Consider the following 13007-nt stretch of genomic DNA (forward strand, 5'->3'; position numbering starts at 1 on the left):
GTTTGCAGCTCTTTCAGAACATCTGCTATCTGGATTTGGGTAAAAGGAGAACCTGGAGAGGCTTGGGTGAGGAACTACGGGGGGCGGGCTGTTGGCCGAGGTTGGAGTAGCCAGGCGGAAGGCATGGCCAGCCGTTGAGAAGTGCTTATTGAAGTTTTCGATAATCATGGATTTATCGGTGGAGACCGTGTTCCTAGCCTCAGTGCAGTGGGCAGCTGGGAGGAGGTGCTCTTGTTCTCCATGGACTTCACAGTGTCCCAGAACTTTTTGGAGTTGGAGCTACAGGATGCAAACTTTTGCCTGAAGAAGCTGGCCTTAGCTTTCCTGACTGACTGCGTGTATTGGTTCCTGACTTCCCTGAACAGTTGCATATCACGGGGGCTATTCGATGCTATTGCAGTCCGCCACAGGATGTTTTTGTGCTGGTCGAGGGCAGTCAGGTCTGGAGTGACCACGACATCCAGGCTCCAATAGGTGTGGAGACTGCATTACCACAACATCCAGGCTCCAATAGGTGTGGATATTGCATTACCACGACATCCAGGCTCCAATAGGTGTGGATACTGCATTACCACAATATCCAGGCTCCAATAGCTGTGGATACTGCATTACCACGATATCCAGGCTCCAATAGCTGTGGATACTGCATTACCGCGATATCCAGGCTCCAATAGCTGTGGATACTGCATTACCACGATATCCAGGCTCCAATAGCTGTGGATACTGCATTACCGCGATATCCAGGCTCAATAGCTGTGGATACTGCATTACCGCGATATCCAGGCTCAATAGCTGTGGATACTGCATTACTGCGATATCCAGGCTCCAATAGCTGTGGATACTGCATTACCACAATATCCAGGCTCCAATATGTGTGATATCCAGGCTCCAATAGGTGTGGATACTGCATTACCGCGATATCCAGCCTCAATAGCTGTGGATAATGCATTACCACGATATCCAGGCTCCAATATGTGTGATATCCAGGCTCCAATAGCTGTGGATACTGCATTACCGTGATATCCAGGCTCCAATAGCTGTGGATACTGCATTACCGTGATATCCAGGCTCCAATAGCTGTGGATACTGCATTACCGTGATATCCAGGCTCCAATAGCTGTGGATACTGCATTACTGCGATATCCAGGCTCCAATAGCTGTGGATAATGCATTACCACGATATCCAGGCTCCAATATGTGTGATATCCAGGCTCCAATAGGTGTGGAGACTGCATTACCACAACATCCAGGCTCCAATAGGTGTGGAGATTGCATTACCACGACATCCAGGCTTCAATAGCTGTGGCTAATGCATTACCACGATATCCAGGCTCCAATATGTGTGATATCCAGGCTCCAATAGGTGTGGATACTGCATTACCACGATATCCAGGCTCCAATAGCTGTGGAGACTGCATTACCGCAATATTCATGTGTGTGGATTGTGCATACAGCCCAACAAGATGTAAATAGGCATGGATACTGCATACAGCCAGTGGTGTAAAGTCCTTAAGTACTACTTGAGTACTTTTTGGGGGTATTTTTGACAACTTTTACTTCAAAACATTCCCGAGAGAAAAGTATGTACTTTTTACTACATTTTCTCTGACACCCAAAAGTATTCATTTTTAATGCTTAGAAGGACAGTAAAATTGCCTAATTCACACACTTACCAAGAGAACATCCCTGGTCATCCCTACTGCCTCTGATCTGGACTCACTAAACACATGCTTCATTTGTAACTGATGTCTGAGTGTTGGTGTTTGCTCCTGGCTATGTGTAAATAAAATTTAAAAGGGCAAATTGTGCTATCTGGTTTGCCTAATAAAAAGGAATTTGAAATTATATATACTTCTACTTTTGATACTTAAGTATATTTGGGTAATTACATTTACTTGTAAAATTGAGAGAAAAAAAAAAGTATAACCTTTATTTAACCAGGCAAGTCAGTTAAGAACAAATTCTTATTTTCAATGACGGCCTAGAAACAGTGGGTTAACTGCCTGTTCAGGGGCAGAAGGACAGATTTGTACCTTGTCAGCTCGGGGTTTGAATTTGCAACCTTCTGGTTCCTAGTCCAACTCTCTAACCACTAGGCCACCCTGCCGCCTCCACGCTCTAACCACTAGGCCACCCTGCCGCCTCCACGCTCTAACCACTAGGCCACCCTGCCGCCTCCACGCTCTAACCACTAGGCCACCCTGCCGCCTCCACGCTCTAACCACTAGGCCACCCTGCCGCCTCCACGCTCTAACCACTAGGCCACCCTGCCGCCTCCACGCTCTAACCACTAGGCCACCCTGCCGCCTCCACGCTCTAACCACTAGGCCACCCTGCCGCCTCCACGCTCTAACCACTAGGCCACCCTGCCGCCTCCACGCTCTAACCACTAGGCCACCCTGCCGCCTCCACGCTCTAACCACTAGGCCACCCTGCCGCCTCCACGCTCTAACCACTAGGCCACCCTGCCGCCTCCACGCTCTAACCACTAGGCCACCCAGCCGCCTCAACGCTCTAACCACTAGGCCACCCTGCCGCCTCCACGCTCTAACCACTAGGCCACCCTGCCGCCTCCACGCTCTAACCACTAGGCCACCCTGCCGCCTCCACGCTCTAACCACTAGGCCACCCTGCCGCCTCCACGCTCTAACCACTAGGCCACCCTGCCGCCTCCACGCTCTAACCACTAGGCCACCCTGCCGCCTCCACGCTCTAACCACTAGGCCACCCTGCCGCCTCCACGCTCTAACCACTAGGCCACCCTGCCGCCTCCACGCTCTAACCACTAGGCTACCCTGCCGCCTCCACGCTCTAACCACTAGGCCACCCTGCAACCTCTATGCTCTAACCACTAGGCTACCCTGCCGCCTCCACGCTCTAACCACTAGGCCACCCTGCAACCTCTATGCTCTAACCACTAGGCTACCCTGCCGCCTCCACGCTCTAACCACTAGGCTACCCTGCCGCCTCCACGCTCTAACCACTAGGCTACCCTGCCGCCTCCACGCTCTAACCACTAGGCTACCCTGCAACCTCTATGCTCTAACCACTAGGCTACCCTGCCGCCCCTTGTTGTACTTAAGTGGATACTGCATGATGCCCAACAAGGTATAAATAGGTGTGGATACTGCATATAACCCAATGGCTTTGACAAAGTAAGACATTTGCGAACAAAGTTATTGTAAACAAACTGTATAGCTCCAAAACCTGGTTAAAACTATAATTTCGACCTCGGAGGTCCACAAAAACAAGAGGCAGGACGGCCATTTTGTAGTTTAGCTAAAGGGGCAATATGCTGTTTAAACAACAAAGCAGTGCAACCATAACTTTTGGTGAACAGCTAATGAATGGGGCCTGAGAAAAGAAATCACTCTCAAATTCATAAAACAGAGCTTTGGATGCAAGGACTGACCATCCATAAAACCCAAACATGTTTTAAGCATGTTTTGAGGCTCTACAGAAAGTAGTCCCTGTACTTAAACCCATCTAAATTTAGGGCAGCCATGTTTTTGAGAGCAAAAGCAACACTATTGCAGTTGTCCATAGGTATATATTTCCACAAATCTGCAGTAGCAAAGATGGATCTACATACTGACCAGGGAAGAGCCCATTCTGTTATTGACAGGAAATTGTGACAGACCAATCAGGACTCATCTCTCGTCATGTCCAATCACCCCGTATATCTCAGCCAATCATGACTAGCCAGGAAGGATCCTTTCTATCTCCCTGTATAGCAGATTCCTTTCTCCTTGGTTAAACTAGGCTCATCATTTAATAACGTTTATATATTTATGGATCCCATACAAGTTTGTAAATAAGGCACATGAAAGTTCTCATGTTCAAGAAGGCATTTATGGGGGGAAAAAATGTAAGAATACAAAATCATTCTAATGGCCCTACTGTGAAGTAGGAACTGGCATCAAACTCCTCAAAACTTGTAACATATCATTAAGTCCAAAAACGGATGTACCAATCACAGATTGCCCATTAAAGAGAGCACCAAAGGTTAATGCAGCTTAATAATAATAATAATCTTTCCCTACAGAACCATTATTCCTCTCAGGTGGCCTCACCATGACAGGGTGGCCTCAGCAGCATCCTTCACCCTCATGGAGGCCGGGTTGTGCTCCTTGTCCCCTTTGTAGCGCACCTCCTGGTCACCCGTCTTGGACTTGCTGCCAGATATGCCCAGTTCCACGATCTCCAGGACCTCTATCAAACAGTCCTGCAACAAAACACTATGTCATTGCATGGCACAAAAGTCACCTGGTGAGTTTAGAGTGTTCATATAAGTCAGAGAGGACACAAAAAAATTCAGATTAAATCACGCAATGATGTCAAACGGAGGATTTGTGACTATTTGAACGATTAATGATTCAAAGGGAAGATATGACCTACACTTTTCAAAATTCAAGAAAAAGGTTGATATTTTCTTCTTTAGCGATAAACCGTGTGATGTCTAAAAGGTGGCCGTGCATAAATATGGCAGCCTCCATGCACTACCACAAATGCCTTGTTTTCTAAGTTTGCTGTATTGCAGCTTGCTCTCCGTTACTCTTTTGCATCTGCATTAGCACGTGAACTGTAGTTCACAGACGCAAGCCATTTCAAACAACTAAACAGTAGATGGAGCTGATTTCTTCCATCTTCATGTACCTTGGTCAGTCTCAGATGGACAGTAGGGACACAGATTAAGCCTCGTCCTGGACCAAAACACACTCAAAATCAATAAAGAAGGAAATAGCAACCTGAGTAATTGTGGATCAAATGCCTTTGAATAATTTGTTATTAAGATGGCTTTTTAGTCCAGTAGCCTACTGGGCTTAATCTGGGAGACCATCCCCAGTAGTAGTCCAGATAGAATGTGTTGTGGTCCCTTCTACCTTTTCATTGAGCATGTCAGGGTGTTCTGTCAGCCACACACACAGACACTGGAAGGCTGCCACGATCATAGAGTGGAGGTCTCTGGAGTGGAGGGGGGCAGGCCGGCTGCACTGGTACACGATGTAACCACACACCGAGCTGACCGCACGTTTACGGTCTGCAGACTCCACACTCGTCCTCACCTGAGGAGGAGGGAGAACCAGCAGTGTTTAATGAACGACAACTGAAAGGTCTGTTGTAGAATCTCCTGGCTCTTACTCGTCTCCATTGCGGTGTTCATTATCATAGCGTTTCCATAGTTGTCTGGCCACCTCATACTGTTTGTGGTTTCCATGACAATTACTAACATGGGAAAGGAAAGAAATGCCGGCTTTGTTGTCCACCATCACCTTACAATGTAGGGTTTTAAATTTCCTTTAAATGGACATTGTAGGGATCGTTGATTGGACCCCAAGTGGGCATATGGAGCAAAAACGGTGGGTTTAAAACGTTGCAAGCCTAATGAACAGGACCATGGGGCTTTACCTTGGCCAGGCCGGCTAGCAGCTCCAGAGCAGCCAGGGAGATGCTCATGTCAGGCCTCCACTGGGAGTTGAGCCTCTGGGTGACCAGGTGGATGCTGCGGATCAGCAAGCCGGCCGCTGCATCTGTATGGAGAGCTAGGGATATGACCCCCCAGAAGAAAACGCCATACCACGCCATGTCACACAACCACGAGCAGAGAAGGAAAGCTGGGGTTAGTAACTACTGGACCAGGCAGAGCACGTCCAATAAGCATCAGCTACACACACACACACAAAGCAATCGGCATGACGACAGTACTATATGAGCAGTCCTTATGAGGTTGGATATTATGGATGTATTAGGTCAAATACCATGTTCAATTAATTGAAAAATCCTCATTAGAAGACAATAGACATTTTTCAATTCATGAAATGGCCCCAGCCATTTGTTGCCAATAGAATGGTAGCCAAAACTGCGACAATTTAACCAAACATGCATGTTTATCTCATGTTCATAAAAAAAAAAAAAAAAAAATAGAACTGTTTGTTTGTTTAATATATATGTTTGTTTGTTTGTAAGTGTTTCACTTGTCTTTCAGAAACGTAAGAGGTTAAGATGAAGGAAAAGGCAACACTTCAAGTAAAAAAAAACATGTTTCTGTTTGAAATGAACTTGTCTGAGAAAACCAAGAAATTGCAGTACAGTTGCTGCACACAAGTGGAAGCCTGCATTTAGTTGATGTTCAGCATAGCCATGCAATAGTTATTATGAAAGACATTTGCAGCCAGTCAGTGGGTATAACTTGTGGCTGAATCTCAATTGTATTATCTCCTTGCCTCCTCCTCCACAAAACACATTGGAAAATATCTGAGGGGAGGAATCTCAGATTTCTGCTCCAGTGTGCTTTGAGAAGGTGACATGAGGAATCAAGGAACCACAGAGATTCACTCCAGGTCTAGGCTCATATTCCAGCTTAAATAAAACAACATGCAAAGGCTGTATACACTAATGCATGCAGTTAAGATATTTATGCACAAGTTGCACATGCTGAATAGTGAGAAGAGCTAGCAAGTGACAGACACACGACCGTCTGCATTCTGATAATATAAGTATCACTGAAACGACACAGCATCACTGCAAATATGAAAATAATGTATTTTTGGGAATCACCTTTACCCAATGTCATACATGTCCACAATACTACTAAAGCATGACTGACAGGAATACAAAAATAAATGAAAAGACAAGTCAACATTCAAAACTATTATAGAAACATTACTGTAAAAGTCTAGCTCAGGGGAATTCAACCTTGGGTCCGCGAAGGTACTGCATGGTGGTCCACAAAAATATAATCATATTTTTATCAATATCTCTAGCAGAAATCAGATTTTGAAATACATACCTCCTTGTTTCTCAATTCATAATATTGAGCAAATTCCACTCACTGGAGTGTCTGACATAGGCTTTGAAAAAGCACCCGCTAATAGGTTACCACAGGCTCCCGAGTGGTGCAGCGGTCTAACGCACTGCATCTCAGACGTCACTAGAATCCAGGCTGTATCACAACCGGCCATGATCGGGACTCCCATAGGGTGGCACACAATTGGCCCAGCGATGTCTGTAGGCCGTCATTGTAAATAAGAATTTGTTCTTAACCGACTTGCCGAATAAAAGGTTACATTTAAATAGTGCTGCTGGTAAGGTGTCTTGACTTGGACATACATGTTTGCCAACACATGGCTAAACTTTGTTTAACCAGCTAAACATCAGCTCTTCTAGCTAATAGGCTGTTAGAGAGTTACACTTCCTCTTCCTGTTATAATGTAGAGAGGTCAAAATAATGAAAAGATGTCTACAAATTGATTTTATTTTTATGTTGATTACTTTTTGTCAGTATCTTTAAACCATTAAATGATTTTCAATTAATTAGCGGAACTGTGTGGAAATGGAATTGGCCTAAACCCCTCTACTGTGGACTGAATTGTGTGGAAGTGTTTTACCACCACCACTGTATTACCATAAAGTCCCCCCCATCACCCTGTTGACCTCCACCTCTGCATAGGAATCCCTGGTAACAGTCAGTGTGGGGATTCTATTAATGCCCCAAGCCTGCCCTGGGTGAACATGGTTAGCGTTGAATGCATTCGTTTTGCAACCGGGCTCCCTACAGGGCATGAGCTTGGTGCCCCGTTTTGGAACCGGGCTACCTACAGGGCATGAGCCAGGTGCCCCGTTTTGGAACCGGGCTAACTACAGGGCATGAGCCAGGTGCCCCATTTTGGAACCAGGCTAACTACAGGGCATGAGACAGGTGCCCCGTTTTGGAACCAGGCTAACTACAGGGCATGAGCTTGGTGCCCCGTTTTGGAACCGGGCTACCTACAGGGCATGAGCCAGGTGCCCCGTTTTGGAACCGGGCTAACTACAGGGCATGAGCCAGGTGCCCCATTTTGGAACCAGGCTAACTACAGGGCATGAGCCAGGTGCCCCATTTTGGCTGATGGTGAAGTCAGCTCAAAACAAAGGTGACGTAGGTTAAGCACGTGGAGTAATGGGAGTAATGAGAAGGATACTGTGTTTTCACACCACACGCAGAAGTGAGTTCTTTTGATAAAAATACTTACTCTGCCTTCCCAGTGAAAACTCATTTGAAAAATCAAACATACAGTAGAAGTCAAAAGTTGACACACCTACTACTTTTTCTCTATTATTATTATTATTATTATTATTATTATTATTATTATTATTATTATTATGCCCTACATTGTAAAATAACAGTGAAGACATCAAAACTATGAAATAACACATATGGAATTACCTAGTAATCAAAATATATATATTTTTAAGTTTAATATATATTTCAGATTCTTCAAAGTAGCCACCGTTTGCCTTGATGACAGCTCTGCACACTCTTGTTATTCTCTCAACCAGCTTCATGAGGTAGACACCTGGAATGCATTTCAATTAACCGGTGTGCCTTGTTCAAAGGGGAATTTCTTTCCTTCTTAATGCGTTTGAGCCAATCAGTTGCATTGTGGCAAGGTAGGAGTGGTATTCAGAATATAGCCCTATTTGGTAAAAGACCAAGTCCATATCACGGCAATAACAGTTCAAATAAGCAAAGAGAAACAACTACTTGAAGACATGAAGGTCAGTCAATGTGGAAAATTTCAAGAACTTTTAAAAAAGTTTCTTCAAGCACAGTCGCAAAAAACATCCAGCGCTATGATGAAACTGGCTTTCATGCGGACCGCAACAGGAAAGGAAGACCCAGAGTTACCTCTGCCGCAGAGGATAATTTCATTAGTAGGTACCAGCCCCAGAAATTGCAGCCAAAATAAATGCTTCAGAGTTCAAGTAACAGACATCTCAACATCAACTGTTCAGAGAGGACTGCGTGAATCAGGCCTTCATGGTCAAATTGCTGCAAAGAAACCATTACTAAAGGACATCAATAAGATAAAAAGACTTGCTTGGGCAAGGAAACACGACCAATGGACATCAGACTGGTGAAAATCTGTCCTTGGTCTGATAACTCCAAATTAGAGATTTTTGATTCCAACCGCCATGTCTTTGTGAGACACAGAGTAGGTGAACGGATGATCTCCACATGTGTAGTTCCCACCGTGAAGCATGGAGGAGGTGGTGTGATGGTGCTTTGCTGGTAACACTGTCAATGATTTATTTAGAATTCAAGGCACAATTAACCAGCATGGCTACCACAGCATTCTGTAGCAAAATACCATCCCTTCTGGTGTGTGCTTAGTGGGACTATCATTTGTTTTTCAACAGGACAATGACCCAAAACACACCTCCAGGCTGTTTAAGAGCTATTTGACCGAGAAGGAGAGTGATGGAGTGCTGCATCAGATGACCTGGCCTCCACAATCACCCGAACTCAGCACAATTGAGATGGTTTGGGATGAGTTGGAGCGTAGATTGAAGGAAAAGCAGCCAACATGTGCTTAGCATATGTGGGAACTCCTTCAAGATTGTTGGAAAAGCATTCCAGGTGAAGCTGGTTGAGAGAATACCAAGACTGTGCAAAGCTGTTATCAAAAGGCAGAGAGGGTGACTACTTTGAAGAATCTAAAATATATTTGGATTTGTTTAACACTTTTTTGGTTACTACATGAATCCATGTGTGTTATTTCATAGTTGATGTCTTCACTATTATTCTACAATGTATAAAATAGTAAAAATAAAGAAAAACCCTTGAATGAGTAGGTGTGTCCAAACTTTTGAGTGGTGCTGTATAATTTGAGAGACAAAATGACCATGTGGCGCAGATCACTGTTCGATTTGAGAAGGGCGCTCCTCTACCCCACTTTTGCCTGTGCATGTCACGGGCCATAGCCCTGGTGCACTTAACCGAACTCCCTCAATATCGAGGACTAGTAAATATGTTTATTTTTAATTCATTTGCAAAAATGTTTAAAAAACGGTTTTCGCCTTGGCATTATGAGGTATTGTGTGTAGATTAATGAGGGAAAAACATTTATTTAATTAATTTTAGAATAAAGCTGTAACAAAATTTTGAAAAGGGGAAGGGGTCTGAATACTTTCTGAACACACTGTATATATATATTTTTTGAATCCATTGTTGGACATAAGACTGTAAAAACACCAGGAAATCAGCTCCAAGTGATATAGATTTTGGAAATCCGTTCCCATCGTATAGAAATGTAAGCAAGGTTTGAAATTATTATGTTTTAGTCAAATATTATCTGTTTGGGCTTCATATGATCAATTTGCCGTCTGCAGTTGATGATCCCTGGGCTCTAGTTTACTAAATAGGAAAGGCCTAGAGGTCACTACCTGGGAAGGGCTAGAGGTCACTACCTGGGAAGGGCTAGAGGTCACTACCTGGGAAGGGCTAGGCTAAGTAACTGGGAAGGGCTAGGCTAAGTAACTGGGAAGGGCTAGGCTAAGTAACTGGGAAGGGCTAGGCTAAGTAACTGGGAAGGGCTAGGCTAAGTAACTGGGAAGGGCTAGGCTAAGTAACTGGGAAGGGCTAGGCTAAGTAACTGGGAAGGGCTAGGCTAAGTAACTGGGAAGGGCTAGGCTAAGTAACTGGGAAGGGCTAGGCTAAGTAACTGGGAAGGGCTAGGCTAAGTAACTTAGAAGGGCTTGAGGTTGGTTGATTGATTGATTTTGGCAGACATGGGTTCAAACAGTATTTATTTTCTTTTAAAATACTTCAGCTGCCCTCGTTTGAGCTTACCTGGCACAATGGCGCCAACTGAATAGTCTCAAAAGTGCATACCCCGCCCACCAGGTACTCAGAGCATGCTCAATGAAACGCTCCAAGAAAGCTAATATTATTTGAACAAGTCTGGATTTTGGAACAGGGCTCATGAATGTGTTCTCCAAGGGGCTCACCGTAGTCTCGGAGGAGGGCCTGGGTGGGCCTCTCTCTGTCAGGGGTGGTGGCTTCAGAGCTGCCCCCGCTGGTGTTGCTGATGCCACTGTTGTTCCTGCTGTGGCTCTTGGCCAGTGCATTGCTGCCATCCACAATGCCCTGTTGGGGTGGCATTGTCACAGTCTGCTCAGATCTTTAAAGGGATATCTACTCAAAAACAACAGATTTTAGTATTTTGTTCATTAGTCTACATAAAACATCTTTGTGGACTAATGAACAAAATACATTGGAGTAAAATATCCTTTAAACACAACATTTATGGTGACCTCTTGCCAGGTTTCTAACCTCTTTCCTGGTTAAATAAAATATAACATATTTGTTTTACAGATCTCTCTTAGCTACATGTTTTGTTCAGTTTATTTTATTTTTGGTTGAGTGAGCGTTTCTACAGAGTGGAGAACAAAAGCATTGGTCTCACCACCTCTGCTTGGGCACCAGTGGACTCCAGGAGAGCAGAGTCTTGGACAATGTTGAGCATCGCACCTGTACAGAGAAAAGGCTCTTCATTATTACATTCATTCCAGGGTGATTCTGCACTACGTAAAAGAGATACAGTGGGGCAAAAAAGTATTTAGTCAGCCACCAATTGTGCAAGTTCTCCCACTTAAAAAGATGATAGGCCTGTAATTGTCATCATAGGTACACTTCAACTACGACAGACAGAATGAGAAGAAAAACAAATCCAGAAAATCACATTGTAGGATTTTTTATGAATTTATTTGCAAATTATGGTGGAAAATAAGTATTTGGTCACCTACAAACAAGCAACATTTCTGGCTCTCACAGAGCTGTAACTTCTTCATTAAGAGGCTCCTCTGTCCTTCACTCGTTACCTGTATTAATGGCACCTGTTTGAACTTGTTATCAGTATAAAAGACACCTGTCCACAACCTCAAACAGTCACACTCCAAACTCCACTATGGCCAAAACCAAAGAGCTGTCAAAGGACACCAGAAACAAAATTGTAGATCTTCACCAGGCTGGGAAGACTGAATCTGCAATAGGTAAAGAAGCTTGGTTTGAACTGTGGGAGCAAGACATACAAGACCACTGATAATCTCCCTCGATCTGGGGCTCCATGCAAGATCTCACCCCGTGGGGTCAAAATGATCACAAGAACGGTGAGTAAAAATACCAGAACCGCATGGGGTGACCTAGTGAATGACCTGCAGAGAGCTGGGACCAAAGTAACAAAGCCTACCATCAGTAACACACTACGCCGCCAGGGACTCAAATCCTACAGTGCCAGACGTGTCGCCCTGCTTAAGCCAGTACATGTCCAGGCCCGTCTGAAGTTTGCTAGAGAGCATTTGGATGATCCAGAAGAAGATTGGGAGAATGTCATATGGTCAGATCTCAACCCCATAGAAAATCTTTGGAGGGAGTTGAAAGTCTGTGTTGCCCAGCAACAGCCCCAAAACGTCACTGCTCTACAGGAGATCTGCATGGAGGAATGGGCCAAAATACCAGCAACAGTGTGAAAACCTTGTGAAGACTTACAGAAAACATTTGACCTCTGTCATTGCCAGCAAAGGGTACATAACAAAGTATTGAGATACACTTTTGTTATTGACCAAATACTTATTTTCCACCATAATTTGCAAATAAATTCATTAAAAATCCTACAATGTGATTTTCTGGATTTTTTTTCCTCATTTTGTCTGTCATAGTTGAAGTGTACCTATGCTGAAAATTACAGGCCTCTCATCTTTTTAAGTGGGATAACATGCACAATTGGTGGCTGACTAAATACTTTTTTGCCCCACTGTAACTGTTTTGGCAGGTTGAAGGTACAAACACTTCCCATGTTAGAACACACAAACACACCGAAGCACGCCTCCAAGACACAAATCTGGTTCTTAGTCGCATTTCCTAATGAGGAGGAATTAAAACCGCAACTAAATCAGTAGTCAACCTTTATTTTTTTAAATGAACCTTTATTTAACTAAACAAGTCAGTTAAGAACAAATTCTTATTTACAATGATGGCCTACCCCGGCCAAACCCAAACCTCGAATGACACTGGTCCAATTGTGCGCCACCCTATGGGACTCCCAATTAAGTCCGGTTGTGATACAGCCTGGAATCGAACCAGGGTCTGTAGTGACGCCTCAAGCACCGAGATGCAGTGCCTTAGACTGCTGCCTTTATTATTAAATAATAATACATTCAATTTTATAACACACCTTTCATTGTAA

General features: G+C 44.2%; 1 protein-coding gene across 10 annotated transcripts in view; it reads right to left on the bottom strand.

Moving 5' to 3' along the window:
- The window catches only part of LOC118399716 (ral GTPase-activating protein subunit beta-like), a 59392-nt gene that overhangs the window by 21384 nt on the left and 25001 nt on the right, over positions 1 to 13007 (bottom strand). For 6 of the 10 annotated variants that reach the window (XM_052473976.1, XM_052473977.1, XM_052473983.1 and 3 more), the window contains 5 exons: positions 11229 to 11293; positions 10771 to 10909; positions 5410 to 5543; positions 4884 to 5066; positions 4074 to 4225 (listed from right to left, as the gene is read on the bottom strand). In XM_052473976.1, the coding sequence (XP_052329936.1) occupies positions 4074 to 4225; positions 4884 to 5066; positions 5410 to 5543; positions 10771 to 10909; positions 11229 to 11293 (673 nt within the window). The remainder of the gene's footprint in view (positions 1 to 4073; positions 4226 to 4883; positions 5067 to 5409; positions 5544 to 10770; positions 10910 to 11228; positions 11294 to 13007) is intronic. The other 4 variants (XM_052473984.1, XM_052473982.1, XM_052473979.1 and 1 more) reach the window with 2 other exon arrangements.

Source organism: Oncorhynchus keta, chromosome 21, assembly GCF_023373465.1.
Source record: "Oncorhynchus keta strain PuntledgeMale-10-30-2019 chromosome 21, Oket_V2, whole genome shotgun sequence".
In the NCBI taxonomy this organism is placed as follows: domain Eukaryota; kingdom Metazoa; phylum Chordata; class Actinopteri; order Salmoniformes; family Salmonidae; genus Oncorhynchus; species Oncorhynchus keta.